This window comes from Rhinolophus sinicus, linkage group LG09, assembly GCF_036562045.2.
Source record: "Rhinolophus sinicus isolate RSC01 linkage group LG09, ASM3656204v1, whole genome shotgun sequence".
Classification (NCBI taxonomy): domain Eukaryota; kingdom Metazoa; phylum Chordata; class Mammalia; order Chiroptera; family Rhinolophidae; genus Rhinolophus; species Rhinolophus sinicus.
Window position 1 is genome coordinate 16,882,788 of NC_133758.1, and position 20,813 is coordinate 16,903,600.

Genomic DNA, 20,813 nt, shown 5'->3' on the forward strand with positions numbered 1-20,813 from the left:
ATAGAAATTTTATGGGAATCATGTCTCTGAAGGGGAAAACAAAGCAGGTAGTTAGAGACAGACATCGGGTCTCTGCATTCCTGCATAACCCATAGAATGCAACCACCCAAAAGACCTCCCCTCTCCACCCCAAACTTCCCCTTTTCAATGTAATTATCTATCCCTATGAGGAACAAATGGATACAAAATACCCAACTAGATTAAACAGGCCACTCATACCTGTGCAGTAAAGCCCACAACAACCTTCATTTCACCTGGGCCTCATTATACTATCATTATAATATCATACATATGCCCAGAAGTTGATTAATATCATTATAGCAGACTGAATTCTGGGAATGAACATGTGCAGTCTAAAAAGATGAGGTAATAGCCTATTGTTAATCACAGGTGTCAATCAAGGGGTCCCATGCCTGGAAAGGAACAGCCCATTCTATAGAAAAAAAGATTAAAATCTCCAAGTCCTCACCAGTCAGCCCTTTTTCTGAGCCTGGGGCCTTTTTGAGCCTCTTCTTCTGCTCAGCCTGCTCCAAACTCTTTGGATTGTACTATCCCTTTTAGTAATGGCCCTTGAGCCACTGCTTTCTGCTCGGGCCAGCTTCTATTTCATTGAAGTGTACCTTTTCTTCTAATAAACTGCTTTTTCACTACTTTACCTTGGTATCTCGTTTAATTCTTTGCTTGAGATGCCAAGAACCTGGGCACCGTGCCAAGAGCCCATTCTCCGATAACATTTGGATTCATTCGAGTTCTTATTTCATCCCCAACATTTAGAATATAGATATTGGGCAAATAGTATTGACAGGGAGAAACATTATGCATCAAGGATAAGAGGCATAGACAATCAAAGCTGAGATAAACAATAGATATTCTCATGTTCCTATAGAAACTCCATCTTAGAGCCCACTCATTGAAACTGTCAGAATAAACTTGTATTATAAAGTTACTGATATTAACTTGAGAATAAGCAGGGATTCGCTGTGTAAATAACAAAATTACATAGTAATAATAACAACAAGGTAAGTTGACTTGCTTCCAGAAGTGCTTATATGGCATACAATACTCAGACTTTCAATGATGAATTATGATCCTCTATGCTGAAATACAGCTGGAGTTTGTGTTCACTATTGCTTCACTATATATTAATGCTCTGAATGATATAGTTGGGGATAAAGAAGGGAGCAAATCTCCCCTTTTATTGTCTTTACCATTAAATAACTTATTTAAGGTTTTTGTGATCGGGCTGTTCAAACTTCTGTCAAAAATCATTCTTCATAATTCTTACATCCTGTTTCATAAAATACAAAGCAGAATTTTGTTAACCAACACCTGTAATGTACTTCATTTCAAAATAATAAAATGTTCTGTACATGCATGGTACTTATTTTTTATTCATGCATGTCAACTATTGTAGGGCTGCAAAAGTGCACTGACTTTCTGATTTAAAATGTTTGCATGTCATAATCTCAAAACGTCTATATTCCATATATGAAGAAATTCTTTTTGATGGGCGTGGGGAGGGATGATGCTGAGATTAGCATTATAATTTACTTTGTATTCACTGAACTCAGAAAGCACTCTGGGAGTTGTAAAGGTTCATTTCTCCACAGGCTAAGAGACCTATTTCTAAGAGCACTCAAGTTAAATTTATTCTCCAAAACTACAATATGACAGGTAGGATCCATTTTTGATGAGATTTGTGACAGAAATCAGGAAATAGATATAATGCAGGTTGGCATCTTTGGTACTCTTAAAAAGCTAAAAGTTCTGTCATAATGAAATAATAAATGATAGCTTAATTGTTTATTAAAGGACTTCCACTTCTGATTAAAATGCATTAACAAAGACTGGATTTACCCTCCTGTCTGTATCGAGTTAAAAAAAAAAAAAAAGACAAAACAACAGTTTTCGTATATGGGACATCAGGTAGATCAAGTCAGTGGTCTCTAGAAGAGAAACAAAGAAAGCCCATTGATCTCTCCAGTTTAATGCCTGGAGAAAGTTTTCCAGCTGCACAGAAAAGAAAGGAAACCCAGAAGGAGAATGGTGGTCTCTGTTAATTGAGGATACAGAGTTGGAAGTCTTAGACAACCAAAGTAACTGGAGTTTGTGAGGAAGAGTACCAGTGTGGGGACAGAGTCCCCGAGAGCAGTTTCCAGGCTCTCAGCCTCACGTGGAAAGCTGCTGACTCGGGTAGTAGATGGCCATCAGCTGTGGCTGACTGACCATCAGCTGTAACCAGTTAGCCAATTAGCCACTGATATAACTGCTGCGGCTGCATTGGTTAGTCAGTCGGTTGGTTGGCAGGCAGAGAAGCAGATGGCAGGTTGCACGTTGTGTGGATCCAGCCTCCAGTGAGAATATAGTGGTATGACTCCCCTATCTATGGCTCCATGAGTGTTCCTTTTTGGCCTAGCCACATCCTGCATTCTTATGTGGGGAGCGGGACTAGAGGCCCCGCAAGCCACCCCTCACAACAACCAGAGAGGAGAGAAACGCACAGAAGGAGAGTTCTGGAGATCTATAAAGGGTCTCTCTTGAGTCTTCATCTGAGTATTTATCAGTGTATATGTCTGAGGAAATTTCCTAAGGCTGGGGAAAAAACCACCCACTATTAGCAAGGAAAACAAAACAGAACAAAACAAAACTTTGCTCTTCACCCAGGGCCAGTAATAAGTGGGTTTCCAAAACACAGATTAAAAAAACAACACACACAATTTATGGGAATTTAGGTAGAATTCTCAGAAGGTATTGCCTTAATAGTAGGGCAAATTAGCCCTATGCTATGAAATGGTAGCAGTGCTTTAGTACCATGTATTAGCTTAAAAGCAAGCTTAGAAAGGATCACAATTTTTCCAAGTAACATAACTGCATTCTAGAACACAACTTAAGAATCTTTTAAGAAACACAAAAATCTCCAGCATCACATAAGTTAAAAAATACAACGTCTAAGAGGTACACATGCAAAAAAGTAGATAATATGTATTATGTAATATTGAATGCATCTACATCTGCAAAAAAGAAGAAAAATACAATCCATAATGAGGAAAAAAATTAATAAATGGAAATAGACCCAAATGACACAGATGAAAGATTCTGTAGACAAGGCTATTAAAAGAGATATTATAACTATATTCCTTATGTTCAAGAAAGTAGAAGAAAGTGAAGTCATGTTAACTAGAAAGTGGAATATGTAGAAAAGACCCAAACCAAACTTGTAGAGATAAAAACTACCATGTGCAATATGAAAAACACACTGGATGGGATTAACGTCAGATTAGCCACTGCAGGGGGGAGAAAGTGGCTTTAAAGATATAGTAATAGAAACAATCAAAAATGAAACACATAAAGTAAAACAGACTGAAAAAGAAAAAGAAAAAAGAACCAGTGAGCTGTAGTACAACTAAAAGCATTAAAACATATGTGTAAATGGAGTCTACAATTGAGAGAAGTAAGAGTAGAAGAAATAAAAACTACTTGAAAAAATAATGGCCAAAAATATCCCAAGTTTGATGAAACCTATGAACCCACTGATCCAAGACTGTCAAACAACCTCATGCAGAAGAAACATTTAGAATACTACACTGAAACATCATAATAAAATTGTGTAAAACGAATGGCAAAGAAAAAAAAAAAATCTTCAAAGCAACCAGAGGCAAAAATATTATATATGGAGGTACAAGGATAAGAAAGATTACAGTAGTCTTTTTGGAAACAAGGTAATATAGGCGATAGTAAAGTACAATAATATAATTAAAAATACTGAAAGAAAAAATTTGTTGACTCAGAATTCCATCTCCAACGCAAATGTATTTTAAAAAACAAAGGCAAAATAAAAACTTTTTCAAATGTACAAAAATTAAAAAAATAATCACCAGCATAACTAAATTACAAGAAAGACCTTTAAGAATAAAGAAAAATTATACTACTTCAAAATCTAGATTAGCACAAAGGAATGAAGAACACCAAAAATAGTAACTACATAGTTAGATATAAAATACATCTTTAAAAAATGTTTTAACCTTCAAAGGATATTAGATTGTTTAAAGAAAAATAATAACAATGTATTGCAAACTTTCTGTAAGGTCATTAGTGATAAGTCAAAGATACATACTATAAGTTATAAAGCAATCACTAAAGAAGCAAGACAATTATAGCTAATGAGATCATAGAGGATACAAGATAAATGATTAAAATTAATCAATCCCCCAAAAATGTAGAAAGAGAAGAAAAAAGGGCACAAAGAACATATTGGAAAATAGATGCAACAAATAAAATACAAAGAGCAGCGTGGTAGATATAAACCCAATCATATCAATGTTCATATTAAATGTAAATGGCCTAAATACCTCAATTAAAAGTTAAAAACTGTCAGATTGGATGATAGTGCTAGACCCACTTATATACTACCTATAAGAAATCCACTTTAAATACAAAGGCACAAACAATTTGAAAATAAAATAATGGGAAAATATATATCATGCTAACATACAAACAAATAATATGCTGGGAGTGTTATTAATATTAGACACTATGTAGATTATGAGCAAAGAATATTACCACTGATAAAGAGTAACAGTTTATAAATGATAAAGTACTTAATTCATCTACAGGATGTAAAAATCCTAATTATACACCTTATAAGAGAGCTTCAAATTACACGGGGGTTGGGGGTGGTGGGCAAAACTGGTAGAACTAAAAAGGAAAAACATTCATCTACAAGTATAATTGCTTAATAAAGCAAGATGCTCAGACATCTGTTTTTCTCTCTTTTCGCTTTAAGTCAGCCCTAAACCTATCTCACAGGGTAACCATTCTCAGACCTCCATGATTAAACTCAGAGTCATACCTAAAGCTACACGTAAGTTGTGTTAGATCAGAAATTTTGGGACTGTGTCCTGTCTCACTACCGTGTTTCCCTGAAAATAAGACCTAGCCAGACAATCAGCTCTAATACTTCTTTTGGAGCAAAAATTAATATAAGACCCAGTATTATATTATATTATATTATATTATTTCATATTATGTGTTATGTTATGTTATGTTATGTTGTATTATATTATATAGACCTGATGTTATATTATAGTAAAATAAGACTGGGTCTTATATTAATTTTTGCTTCAAAAGACACATTAGAGCTGATTGTCCGGCTAGGTCTTATTTATGGGTAAACACAGTAGGTTATATTATTCTGTTGTTGAATTGAAGAAATTTAATTTTCCAGAACTCCTACAGAAAGTGGAATTTCCCTGCAGTAGTGTGTTCTACCAGCAAATCCTGATCAGGCTCACATTTGATCCCAGTTTCTTCTCTCCACATCAAAAAGCCAGGTCAGGTCATTGTTGCTTATGACAATATTTATCTGAGTGTATTAATGTAACATTTAACTTTTTCATTAAAGAATTAGCTTTGACATTTCTTGTTTATTTAAGTTCTCTTGTTGTCTTCCCTCGTTTGTAAAATTGAGATGATGCCTGACACTAACTAAATGGAGATGATGAAGGAATAGATTGGTATTTGTAAAGTGTTTGGAAGAAATGCACTGAGAAGCTGTCTGTAAACCTTAAGTGACATGGACAATTAAGGAGAGAACTAGATTACTCCGACCGAAACAATACATTTTATACAAAAATTCAGAACATGGAGGAATAGTTTTTGATCCAATGCTTGAATTTAATGTTAGTAGAATGAATAACCCACATAATCCTTTATCTTATTAATTTGATTTTACAAATGACAACTCAAATTAGAAAATACAAGATGAAATATAGAAGGGTTATAAAAACAGAAGATAGATATATAATATCCCATTTTTATTCTTCTGTTTTTATAACCCTTCTATATTTCATCTTGTATTTTCTAATATATATATATATATATATATATATATATATATATATATATATATATATATATATATATATTTACTCCAACGAGGTCTTTTCTCCTTCAGTTCAATAATAGTATTCATCTTTTGTAAAAGATTCTTCCAAATAGCTTCAGAAAATTCACCAGATGTAAGATAATGCATCTGCTTTGGACTTCAGGAAGTAGAAAATGAGAAAAGAGTTACAAATAGAAAGGTATGTATTATTAATGAATCACCCCGAGGCTATCTTTAAAGAGTGCTAGAAAATACCTATAGGTTTAAAAGACACTAACTCAAAAAAAAAAAAAAAATCATAAAAGACAAAAAACCATTCTTCCTGATATACACTGAGCAATGATATCATAGCATGACCTTTTCTCTTCTCTCTCACCCCTCCCTGGGCAAACAGTGCTCATGTAGAACCTAACTTTCCCACTCAGGATTTTCTCAGCATTCTATCATAGTTGAAAACAGTTCACTTTTTTTTGTCTTTCCTACTGAATTAAATATCATTGTGTTGTTTATATTTTTGATTCAAATTAATTAATCTCAGGAAATGAACACGTTTTATACAATTTCATGCATCTGATGAGTTATCTGAGTTTAAAAACCCAGAACCCTCCACTGCTTTTAAAACTGTATTTTTATATAGTCCACTTTTAGGTAAAGAAGACAAACCAGAACACTATAAATTTCAAGATTTATAAAAACACAATTCAAAGTCTATGGAACTACACCATATATATAGAGAGAGTGTAATATATATATAGTATATTTGCTAAACTGCTGATGCACAGATGATAATAAGAACAATGCCTTATTTACATGTGCATAATGTTTTTACAAAATACAAATGGCTTTACTTTTATTATCTCTGTTAAATCTCATAAAAAGCTTGTAAGGTAGCATACTATCCTGCTTTACAGATGAAGAAACTGAGGCTCATAGAGTCCCACAGCACGGGAATGAAAAGGCTACTGTGCAACACATGACCACTAATTCATTGTTAGATACCGAATTCAAACCCTCATTTGATACCATTGGATTATGAAGAAATTTAATCACAAATGGAACTTTTAAAAATCTTTCTAAATTGTTTTTTCCTAAACAGTCCAAATTAAAATATTTCCAATTAAAGTCATAAAAAAGGATTTTGAATCCTATAGACACAAGTAATACATTTACCTAAAAATACTGTATATTTTTAATTTAAGGGAAAACTGTAATATTTTTGTAATGATAATGCAAATTTTGATATTTATATGTCTTACAAAGACCAACTTCTCTTCCTCTATTACTTCTTTCAATATTTGTTAACTCTCTGACACCATAAAATATAGAATAAAAGATACTCTTTCCCCCCATTTTCACTGAAATACTATAAGGCCAGAATTTAAATAACTTTCCCAAGATTAAACATTATAGTAGAGAAAGAAATATGGATCTGAACCCAGATTTGAAATCCTATCCAAATCTATCTTTATTTACTTTTTAGTATGCTTAGACTATATTTTTAAGATAGAAGTCTATTGAAACCGTCTCCTCTACTAAACATCACTGAAAGGATGATAGGAATGAAAGCAAAAAGTAATCAAATATTGTTAAAAATAACTAAAAATATCTTTCCATATGGGAGTTAAAACACTTTAAAAGAAGTGATAATCATTAACTCCAAAAGTTTTAAATTTACATTCTTTCAGAGGGTAACACCAAATTCTAAGTACATTAGTTCACGGTACATTTCTGCTAATCCACATCAGTGCTGGTGAAATATTTTAATGAATTCTCCTTACGATATGTGATAATTTTACATGGGCTGATTAGACTTGGAAGAACCTAAATTCTTGTAGAATATGTGCCATGTTAGTTTAATCTCAGTTGGAAAAGCAATGGCTATATTTGGACATTTACACATAATAACTTTTGTTCTCTAACCCTCATGAGTTTGTAAAGGTACATGATGTTATTTTTTATCATTTTCATTGCATAAGGACTAGAATATTTAAAAAAAAATGTTTAGTTAAATAGATAACACAAATTTAAATTTTTAAATGACTAAACTCTGGTCAGAAGACCAAAGTTTAGCCAGAAGTCTGTTCCAAAATGTTGTTTTTTTCAATTAAACTATATAATCCACAGTCATGTGTCTTTCCACTAATTTGTTTTGTTAACACAAATAAGTGTGCAGTAGTACCAGGCATAATTTAGGCGGCAAATACTCTGCCTAGGAAACTGATCTTATTTTTATCAAGAATTTTTACCATAGAAGCCGTGCAAAAATATTTAACAAGGGACTGTGTATTTTCAGTTCTTCCATAATGGTGTGTGCTCCCTTTAGCTCACTCATCCCATTGATAACAACCATAAACTGTAAATATAGAAAACAAACAAACAAACCCCCAAAACAAAAACCACACACACACAAAATCCCTAAAACACCTGATATCTGCACACTTACATGAAATCTGAGGGATATACAAAATAGGCAAATTGCTAAATTAAGTAAGAACTTGGAGAAGGCAGAAAAAAGAAAACAGGCAAAATAAAAAACAGTAGGGACAAACAGAAAACAAAAATAAAACAGTGACCTAAATTCAACTATTTACATAATTACATTAAATTTTAATGGTCTAGGAACTCCAATTAAAAGACAGAAATTTTCAAAGTGTATAAAATAGCAAGATTCAACTACATTGTACCACCTAAATGAGACAGAGAAACTGCAAATATAAAGACATTGGTTGAAAGACAGCAATGGAAAAAGACACATGTAAATTTTAAGTATAAGAACTCTAGAGTGGCTTCTAGAACAGATAAAATTGTCTTTAAGACCAAAAATATTATCAGAGATAAATAGAGATATATATAATAATAAATGGGGTGATTTACCAAGAAGACATTATAATTATAAATGTACACTGGCTGAATAACAAACTCCCAAAAATAAATGAAGCAAAAGTATTGATAGAATTAAAGGGAGACATAGATGATTCCACGTTTTTAAAAAAGTTTTGAGTTTGACACTCAACCTTAGCAATTCAGACTACTGACCAAAAATATTAGAGAAGACACAAGTGATCTGAAGAACACTATCAAAGACCTTGATCTAATTGACACTTATACAACTCTATATCTAATGCAGAATACACATTATTTTAAAGTTCACATAGTATATTAAAAAAAATTAACAAAATGATGATCCATAAAACAAGTCTCTGTAAGTTTAAACATACTGAAATCAAATAGCATATTTTTAATCATGACGAAACAAAATTAAAAATCAATAAGAAGAAATTTAGGAAAATCCAAAATTAAAAAAAAAATAATTAATCAAGACACTTAATAAGTCATGGGGCAAAAATAAATCAAGGAAATTTAGAAAATATTTTGAACTACATGATAATTAGTATAACAACACATCAAAATTTATGAGAAACAAGGAATGTAACACTTAGAGGAACACCAATAGTTTAAATATCTACATTATGAAGTTTGACCTTAAGAAATCAGGAATAGAAGAGAAAAGTATGATTAAAATAAGTACAAGAAAGGAAATAGTCAAGATAAGAACAGATATAAAAGAAACAAAACAGAGACAGATAATAGAGACTATTAGTAATGTTAAAGAATATTTCTTTGACAAAATCAACAAATTGGTAAACACCTATCTAGACTCCTCACAAAAAAAGAGAAAACATAAATCAGCAACATCAGAAATGAATATGCAGTTATCACTACAAATAATAAGAGAATATTATGAATGAAAATTCTATGTCAATAAATATGACAAAATGAAGTAGACAAATGTCATGAAAAATTGAACTTGCCAAAACCAATTCATGAAAAAATACAAAATATAAAATATCTATAGGTGTTAAAGAAATTGAATTCATTATCAAAAGCCTTCCTAAAAAAGGAAATCTCAGATCCAGATGATTTCATTAGTGAATTCTATCAAATATTCTAGTAATAAAATAATATCAATTTTACACAAAGTTTTTCAGTCACAGAAGAAGAGCAAACTGTTCAACTAATTTTATGAGACCAGTATAACTTTAAAATAAAAACTGGCAAAAGTCACTACTATGAGAGAAAATTATAGATAAATATACCTCATGAATATTGGCAGAAAAATCCATACTAAATATTAACAAATCAAATTTAACAATATAAGGCAATGGTTATACATCATGACTATATAGGATTTGTATGAGAAATTCAAGATAGGATATCCTTCAAAAATCACTCAATATAATTCACCATATTACCAAAAGGAGGAAAACCATATGATTATTTCAAGAGAGAGAAATTTCACAAAAATTCAACAAATACTCGTGATAAAAATTCCCAGAGAGCTGGGAGAATTACAAAACTTCCTTGATCTAACAGACATCTATGAAGAACCTAGAGCGAACATCCTATTTCATGCCTCCACTAAGATCAGGAACGAGATAAAGATGCCTTTTCCACCATTTCTAGTCAACATCTTATTAGAGCTCTTAACCAAGAGAAGGCAAGAGAAAGAAAAATAAAAGGCAGGAGATCAGAAACCGAGGGTAAAACTGTTCCTATTTACATATGACATGCTTGTTTAAATGGAAACTCAGAGCATCTACAAAACTGCTACAGCACAAATAGGTGAATTGAACAGATCTTAGGATACAAGGTTAATGATTCAAAAACATTTAAACTTTGCAAAAAAACCACCAACTGTTTTATTTATTCCATTGAACATTAAAGTAAGCAAATCAGTTTCATAAGTACCTTTTTGAAAAAGTATTTAAAATATAATTTTAAACTTTAGATCTAAACACAATGTTGTCTAGACATTCTATATACACACATATATAATATATACATACATATATGATAGATGATATGTATATATATACCAAATATATACATATATATTTGGTATATAAAGAATATATATATATATATATATAAAGAAATGTCAAACATTTTGGCTAAATACCAGTTTATTTGCATAACCGTAAAGATACTTGAACAATGGAAAACACTAATTATTTTATTTCACATTTTATGATAAGACTATGTTAAAATAGTATCATCTGGTGAAACTTTCATACAAACCAGGGGTTCAAAAAAATGTATACACATCTCTTGTATTCATCTTTTGTTATCAGTATATATTATTACTATTTTAATGCAGCTTTTTCCTTTCTTAAACTATGTATACATATTTTTGGCACCCTCTGTATGTACGTGTCTGTATGTGGGTGTTTGTGTGTAATTACTCTTTCCGGATAAATTTTAAAATGTAAACTCATGATTATCAATGAGATAGGTTCATATCCCACTTGACCTTTAACAGTTTTCCTAACACTAAGAGAAAATTCTAGATTTCTTGTGAAGCATTTGGAAAAATTTGCTAGTGTTAATCTCCCAAATGCCTCAACTTTGCTAGACTTGGAGACACCTGGAGAGTTTCCTTGTAATAAAGAGCATCATTATCAAAGGGACATTGTGAAACACTGCAGTTTCCCTTCATGAGTTCATTCTGAGTTTGCACCACGTTTGCATTGCGGGGGAGCCAGTGCACGGCCACGGGAATCTCTGCCTCTGCTGTGTGGCATCACGATGAACTGTCACAGACGATGTATGCCGAATAATGAATAAAGAGAGTCCCCTGACATAGGTTTGACAGCCATAAAATATGAGTTTTGTGATTGCCTTAACATTCCAACTCAGGGACTGACTGAAAGAATATTATTTCTAAATGCCAAGCTAACTAAAATTGTGAAGATTTTCAGTAGGTGCTTCTCTTATTAGTGTTTGAAGCAATTATAGAGAGAATGGGTCAGTGCAATTTTCCTCCTGCACTTAAAAAAACCCTTTCTTGCTACTGCAAGAAAAGCTATTCAAATTCAAATCAGGCTTCTGATCACAAATGTTCTGTTTGTGAGAGACATTACAAAATAAGTAGCACCTCGCTCCACCCCCCCCCCCCCCCCCCCCGCCTCTCCCCTCAATCAGGCAGCATTTGAGGAGGTCAGTGTAATTCAAGGCAAATAAAATCATGTTAAATCAACAGGTATAATCCACTTGTTTTTTGCTTTATGAGAATTTCATTCTTGGCACCCTGCATATAACGTATATTTCCTTTATTTCCCGCTGTTAATCATATAGTCTCTTAATTCACTATGGAAGATCAGATATAAAATGAATATAAACACTTTTAAACATGTTAGACCTCTCTGAAAAAGCAGATTCTCAATGGATTCCAAATATCACAATTTAAGTATTAAATTCAGTGAACTGAGGTTGAGTACAATAAGAGAACTTGGAATGGAGAAGAATCAGGAATATATGTAGACAGGAGTTTGATAACTCTGAGGTTACTGGCTTGATTGAAAATTCATCTTTCATTGTGTTGTTTTACAGTCATAATGACATAGCCACAAAGCTTTATCTATAAATGTGAAGGAAAAAGAAAGTAATGTGACTAGATAATTCAAGGGCAAAGAAAACTTGACAGAATATCTTCCTAGTGAGAAAAAGATGAAAAATGCGTTGACTTTCATTTTTGTATCCTTCTGACACATAAGCAAGGGTACACACCAGGGCACTCACTGTTGAGAATGTCTCTAGATAAAATGCCCCAATTCAAAATCCAGAGAGGAAAAATGTGTGTGTGTGTGTGTGTGTGTGTGTGTGTAGATTGATACAAGATAGAAAAAGAGAATTATTTTAAGAATTAATATATGCTCCAAATTGGAATAAAATTCCAAAGAACAATTTTCAAAGAAATAAAATTATTTAAATAAATCATTTATTTCCCTTAAAAGAAAAAAAAAGAAAAAACTCACAGGTACTCACCTAACCTCTCAATGGAATAATACCGCTGTTTACTATCCACACGTACTGTCTCGGCATAAGGGCTCCCAACGCCGTAACCAATGATGTAACCTCGCACCACAATGTTTGGGTTCAAGGGAGGAGTCCAACTCATGATGATGCAGTTGGTCTGGGGCCTCACATGAAGAGAGCTTGGCTGGTCAGGGACTTGAGACTCTAGAATTCAAAAAGAGGCATCATCAGCCTGTCTCATAATAGAACACAGAGCATGGTAAAGTTCTCATTTACATAAAACCTAATATCATATTTCATAGATCCTCAAATGGTGCATCACTTCTGGCCCCAATTCCTTCTTGTTTCCACATGTGATATGTTTTTCATGTTTTATTTAAGTGTCACAGAATTTCTTCAGCACAGAGAGTACTGAATTCCTTCTGTAGGCACTGTAGCATCGTGCATCTTTATTTTAATAATTTTTTTCTTTGGGCATATTTTTGTCCTATAAATTTCTTCTTAGGTGAAATGAAAGGGGTGAAACCAAAAAGCACAAAAATCACACTGACCAGCTGAAAACTGGTTCTGCTCCCTTAAAGCAGACTGGTGATTAATGCAATCTTAGAGTTATTTTACAGAGACAGCACTGCACATGTGCCATCCCTGCCCGTATGATGACCCTAGAACCAAGAATCTTCAGTCTACAGAGCTCAAGTAATGGAAGTGTGGCCACCAGAGACCCAGACCAAATATGGACAAATATGGAACTGACCAATCAAACCCTGCCAGATTGGGATTCCTTTTGCTTTCTCTTGCATCTTGACCCTATACCACAGTTGGCCAAGTTCCAAAACCCTCCAATGAAAACTTGCCCCGCCAGCATTACCTCATACCACCCTGTTCTCTCTAAGCCTTAAAACCTGTCTGTACACCAGATTGGGGAGACAAATTTGAGCAGTGCCTCCTATCTCCTGCGAGTCAACTCAGTATTTAATAAGTAAGCTCTTTCTTTTCTCAAAGGCTGGTGTCATAATTTTGGCTTTTATGTGCCAAAAAGGGCAGCGGATCCTTGCTCAGTAACAAAATTAAGGCAGATGTAAGAATAAGAAAAAGGAAAAGGAAATGTCAAAAACTGTCTCGTCCAAGGATTACTTATTTTGATTTCTCTAGAAACAAAAATAAACTTAGCAGTCCTTCCTTAAGACATTGTCAGGAGACACAGTTTAGGGCCATGATTTGCACAGCATGGTTAGGATGGTACTTGACCTATGGTTTATCGAATCTGTGAAACGTGCATTCAATAGGAAAGAAAAAGGAGACACCAGCCGGGTTTAAAACCTCATAGACTTCGAGATGTGCAAATTTAGTTGAATATCAGGCTCTGTCATTTACTAGCTGTGTGTCCTCATGACATTATTTATCTTCTCTGAGTTTACCTTCTAATTAAATTGGCATTCCAAATATTGATTGACTCAAAGCTTGAGCTCTGGCAGCAAGAAAGAGAAGCGTTCACATTTGTACTGTCTCCTTGCTAGCTGTGAGAGACCGGAAGACCTTATTTATCCTCTCTAAGCCTCAGTATGTTCACATGCAGAATGAGGATAAGGAAAGCCATGGTCTCATGCAGTGGTGAGCAGATTGAATGGGCTAATGCATAACAGCACTCTCATTATTAGTAACTGTTAGGGAGAGAATGCACATGCTCCCCTGACATAAATTTTCTTTTAAGGAGATGGTGTGTTGAACCTAAATACATTGGTATTCTGATTTTTACATCATCATTCTTCCCTATGATCCCATCCTAAAAGAATTATGCATTTTCTGGACACTTGTCATCATTCAGCTAATAAATATTGATAGAGCCCCTACTATGTTTGGGGTATGGGACAAGTACCCATGATGATCAGGGTATAGGAGACAGTGAAGATGGCAGACATAAAACCTGCACTCTTGGGAGTTCATAATTTAATGGGAAAGACAGATGAGTAAAAAGGCAGTTATACTATACTATTATAAATATTTTGATAGGTTTAATACGGGCATATGTAATCTATTCTTTGAAAATCATGTAAGTATTCTGGTCATAACTTTAAGAAAGGATGTACCCATCTAAACTTTAATAGGCCATTAAGTGCTTAGCACAGCTCCTGGCAATTAATAGTTAGTAAAAAAATATTAGCGATTTGAGCCATATTTAAATTATTTGTGCTCATTATTTTTTTCCTAACTCAAAATCTCTCATGGTGACATATGACAAATTATGCAGGAGAATTTGATGATTAATGCTACTACTACAATATATATTTTTTCCTTGATGTAATAGCAAAAGGAGATGCATTCTCCACTACCAACTTCATCCATCTTTAACACACACACTTCTAGCTTAAGTGATATGGAATCGTGTCTTTTATTGAAGTTTGTATAATAGGTACCGTATTAACAGCTTTTCAAAAGATGCTACTTTTTAAAGATGCTACATCAACAGCATTTTCTAAAGATGCTTTTCTTTCTGAAGATGTCCATTTGTGAACAAAAAGAGGCAAGCTATTATGTCTGTCCTGAAGAAGCTTGTGATATAATATGCAAAGGCATCACAAAAAAATTATCTCAAAATGTGGATATAAACCTTAACAGCAGAAACACTATGTTTTTTGAAGGATTTCCCACTATAAAACTTAAGTAAAAGTAATAAAAGAGATGAAAAAGATGGATTAATACTTTCAACCCTATTGACACGGAGGCTCTCCAGGATTCTTCAAATGCAATGCGCTCTACAATAAATTCTGTTTAACACATTTGGAACTTTTGCATAATTATTGGAACAATAAGATAATCTTACATTTAGAAAATGAATGCAATAGTATTCAGATTTTCTGCAATTATAACTTTTTAAAAACAATATGAAAGCCTAAAAAATTTAATGACAATATTCAACATCTTTTAGAATAAAAAATATTTAAAATGTTTTCAGAATAATAACTTTCTCCATCAGTAGCTACTCTACGACTTAGCTAGGTTAGTCCCCACAGAATTGCACCTATTCAAGCTTTGAGCGTACCATGTTGATGGGTCACACACTAGCTCTTGAAGAAAAAGGGCAAGATGCATCTTTATACTTTATAGCATAAAGGCAATTTCAGTACTACACTCAAACCTCAAAACATGTTTAACACTACAAAAAATAAGGGGATTGGTATATAAGAATATATGCTGCCTCCCCACTTACATATTTAATGGCCTCTTACCACTGAATTGAGATCATAGGTCTGCAAGGAAAGGTGCCTCTCAAGGCAGTATTATGAGGTGTGACAAAAAAATACAGTAACTGCTGCTGCCAAGTGCCATCCAACGGAAAGGTGATGTTGTGTTTTTTAACCTTGATGGAATTGTGTGAGCTGAGTTTGTATCCAGGAATACTATGATGAACTCTGAATATTACAAGGGCTTATTGGAGTGTTTAAGAAACGATATGCATAGAAAACGGCCTGAAAAATGAGCAAATGGTTTCATCCTCCATCATGACAGCACTCCACGTCACACATTGCTTCTTGTATGGCAATTTCTGTCAGATAAAAATATTATGGTGTGTCCGCATCCACCTGATTCACCGGATCTGGCACCGTGTTACTTCTGGCTCTTCCGCAAAGTCAAAATGACCATGAAAGGTAAATGTTTTGAAACAATTCAGGACATCTAGGCAGCCATGACAGTGCGACTAAAGACACTCACAAAAGAGGACTTCCAGAACTGCTTTAGAAAGTGGCAAGAACGATGAGATAAGTGTGTTGGAAGCAAAGGGGAGTATTTTGAGGGGGATTAATGGCAAGGTGTCTTTTACTGTAATTAATTTTTTTATTTAAACATTCACCGTATTTTGTGATCACACTTTCCTATACCTGTGTTCATAGCAACATTATTCACAATAGCCAAGAGGTAGAAGCAACCTAAGTGCCCATCAACAGAAGAATGGATAAATAAACTATGGTATTATATATACACACAATGGAATATTTTTCAGCTTTAAGAAGGAAGGCATGCTGACACATGCTGCAACGTGAGTGAGCTTTAAGGACATTATGCTAAGTGAAAAAAGCCAGTCAGAAAAGGACAACAATTGTATGATTCTACTTACATGAGGTACTTAGTGCAGTCAGATTCATAGAGACAGAAGGTAGAATGGTTATTGCTGGGGCTGGGGGACAGGGTGTTCTGGAGTTATTGTTTAATGGGCATGGAGTTTCAGTTTTGCAAGATGAAGAGTTCTGGGGAAGGGCAGTAATGATGGTTGCACAAAAGCGTGGATTCACTTAATGCCACTGAACTGTAAACTTAAAAATGATTAAGATGGTAAATTGTATGTTATGTGTTTTTAAACCATTTAAAAAATTAGGAGATCCTGAAAATGCTTTTGTATTTGTCTCTGTGACCATTGTGGAGAGGAAGTAGACATATTTGGAACATTTGGGAGGTATAGTCAACAAAGCACTAGATTGAACGTGATTGGTGTGGGAAAAAGGAGACTCAATGATAACTCACATATCTTTGGCTTAGGCAACTAGTGGATGATGTACTGATATGAGGTAAAACAAGTGAGTTCTTGGAGCATGTGAAATTTCAGATGCCCCCTGGTCACACCTGTGGAGATATCAGGGCAACAAGTGGGTATAAAATGTGGGGATTTAGTGAAAGGCCATAGGCAGATACACATATGTAGAAACCACCAACATATAGAGGGTATTTAAAATAAATGTGTATGCATATAGATATAGTGTATGTGTGTAAACCAAAAAATTACAAATAAGATCATGTTGTTGCTCCGTTCAACCTCCCACACCCACCACACATCTTCCCATACCGTATTATAAGGCCTAATCTTTAAGATGGCCTAAAAGGTCAGGTCTGATCTTCCTCACCCCCTCAACCCGCACCCCCTTAGCTCTCTGTCCTCATCTCCTGCCACTTTCCCCTTTGCTCACTGCAGCTCAGTCACTGGAGTGGTAGGTACATGGCTGAATGGGTTTTTCACAAACCCATATACCACTATACCCAGAACTGAGTGAATTCTGCTGCATGTAAATTTAAAAAGACATATATTAAAAAGTTAATACTAAGAAGATGGTAGGAGTAGAACTGAAAAAAAAAATACAAGGTAGAGTTAAATGGTGATCAGAAGTGGTTTTTTTTTTTACTACAATAAATAAATAACTAAGTAAGCAAACAAAAAACAAATAAATAACATTCAAAGTTGATAGAGGTGAGCGGCTTAAGGAAGTTACGGTCCATTGGTTTGAACAGGCCTTGGCAATACCAATGAACACGTTAGTATGTACCAGACCTGTCTGGAAAGACAGAGTTTGGGTGTATCAATTGCCTTATGTAATTCTCTGTGAAGAAATATAGGCTGGAACAAAACTCTAACAAAATGACCCACAAAATGCAGCATACTAAATAGAGAACATAAATATGAGTACTTGTCAAAAGAGCCAATGCCTGACACCACTCCGCAGTGCCAGCCACACCAGACGGGAAATGGCAGCAATCATTTGCATTAACAAAGAAGAGCTAGCGGAGACAAGTCTTGCTCACCACGAAGAGAAAACAACTTTAATAACCCTATTTACCTTGCTTCATTTCTATGTTATTCCATTTTTTTCTGAAAATTCTTATCTTGTGGAGATAGTTATGGAAAATACTGGTGATTTTACATTTAATGACAGTTAAACATAATGACAATTGTATTGAACCTTATAGGAAATAGAAACTTTGTTTTCACACTTTGAGTCCTTTGTGCCAGGAACTGGTCCAGCCACCACTTCAGTCAGAGTAATGAGCAGTTCCATCACCCTCAAAATTTTCTCCTGTTGCCCTCTGTGCAGTCATTCCTTCCAACCTGAGTATTAATTCAAATAATGGATTTTAAAATTTCATTCCTCTACAAACACGTTTTTCTAACTAAGCTTATTTATTTTCAACATTAAATTATTTAAAAACCATCCAGGTTTTTGTTCTTGTTCCTAACGACAATAATGGCTAAAATTTATGAAGATATATTATGTATAAGCATCATTCTCAGCATTTCAATAAATGTTTTTATCATTTAATATTTTGCAACCAGTCTATGCTCTTAGTGCTTCTATAGGTTTCATATTATTTATATCAATTACCTACTTTTCAAAGTTAGGATTTATAATTTTAACTGTATTTCATCTTCTTGTTTACTTTTAATATGTTTTCCTTCCATCTTGTTTTATGTGAACCTATCTCATATTCCATTATTTTATTTTATTTTTAGCTACTTTTGTTTTTCTAGTATTAATTTTACTCTATCATTGCTCTTGCAATTGAAAATAAATGTTGGTAGAAACTGAGAGTAAAATGATGGTTGACGGGCTGAGTGGTGGTGGAAATGGGGAGACGTTGGTCCAAGAGTATAAACTTCCAATTATAAGATGAATACGTTCTGAGGATCTAATGTACACCGTAGGGACTATACTAAATGACACTGTATTACATACTTGAAAATTTCTAAGAGAGTAGATCTTAAATGTTCTTACCTACACACACAAAAATGTCATTATGTGAGGTAATAGATGTGTTAACTAACTTATTATGGTTATCCTCATGTTGGTTGCATGTAAGTTATACCTCAAGAAAAATGGGAAAAAAAACAAAACTAAAAAATAAAATAAAATGTAGGACAACACTAGAAAAAAAAAGAAAAAAGTAGAAATTCAAGGATAGCTGACAGGTATAATCAGTGATCTAAAAAGGGAGTTTTGACAGGTTCATTCCTTTAATATCACAGCAGTGAATTCTAATTCTTCAAAATAAAAGTCTCCTAAATCTGTCAATCAAACTGGTAGACCTGGGGCGGCGGTTGAGGTGGTGGTGTTCATCTGTGTCCTTCAATTCCTGATAAGGACAATCTTACTCCAGTGGCAATAAAGGTAGACTACTGGAATAAAGTTGTCTGCCTAGGCCCAGTAAATAAGTGACATCTTCTTAAAGAGATTGGTCAGACTCCAGGTCCAATAACCTCTGAACTTTCACACACTGATCATAGTTCACACTGATGATAACTCAGTGGGAAAAAGAAGACAAAAAAGTCAGACATTCCTCAGGAAGGGAGACACTCAATGACATGCCCCGTCTAGTCAGTTTCAAAGGACAAGTAGGTATGTGAACTCATGTGAACGTGAAATGACACTACTCTGGCAGAAGAAACACTACGTGCAAATGCATAAGCATACGTGGAGGGGTGTGCAGATATGCAAAGATGTGATGGAGTGTCAGACTTGAGGCTAAGGACAGGATTGTTACAGGAAGAATTTGACTAGGAAAATGACATCAGATCAGGTTATGAAAAATTATTCGGGCAGCACTATGGAATCTAGCGAGGAAGGGGAGCAAGTTCAGGTGACAAATGAGGAGAGCCTGACATAAAGTACGGTGGTAGGAGGAGAGAGGAGAGGATGGATTCCAAATCTATTAGGAAGGGAGGAATTACAGGTCCTGGTGATTGAATGAATATTGGCTGCGAGTGAAAATGGAGGAGTTGAGGACGAAGGGGAGCCTGCTCGGGAGATTGGTGGCCCCTGATACTAGTCCCAACGTGAAGAATACAGAAGGAAGAGCACAATCAGCTATAATACAAATGATACCTTGAAAGAGCAAGTCATAACCTCCAAATGTATAAAAAGATATGGCTTTCAGACCTCCATCTTTGTTATATTTGAAAATACCAAAAGAATAAACAACAAAATCTTTAAAACCACCCTCACTTTCTATTTCTGAATTATGTAAGAAGGGATTTCTTTGCCCTCTTTTGCCTTCAATTCCCTCACTAGACTCAATCACCATCAACTAATTTTCATGATGGAAACTTCAGTTTTATTTTCTACCCTAACTAGTGGCAATAGTCTCACTACCATTTATTGAATAATCTACTGGTGGAAATGGCAACTTTATTTTTTTATTTATTTCTGAAATATAGCAAGAAATATTTCTGTCTTCTCTGTTTTGTTACACTGATCTACTTGTTTATTTCTATGCCAGACAGTACAATATTGATTTTAAATCAGGCTTTATAGTAAATGTTAATGTTTATTACTTTTCCAAAATTTCTGGGAAT

The 20,813-nt window shown here is 34.1% G+C and overlaps 1 protein-coding gene across 3 annotated transcripts in view; it reads right to left on the bottom strand.

Moving 5' to 3' along the window:
• The window catches only part of DCC (DCC netrin 1 receptor), a 1,035,569-nt gene that overhangs the window by 150,903 nt on the left and 863,853 nt on the right, over positions 1 to 20,813 (bottom strand). For all 3 annotated transcript variants that reach the window (XM_074339962.1, XM_074339961.1, XM_019721869.2), the window contains exon 15: positions 12,710 to 12,904. In XM_074339962.1, the coding sequence (XP_074196063.1) occupies positions 12,710 to 12,904 (195 nt within the window). The remainder of the gene's footprint in view (positions 1 to 12,709; positions 12,905 to 20,813) is intronic.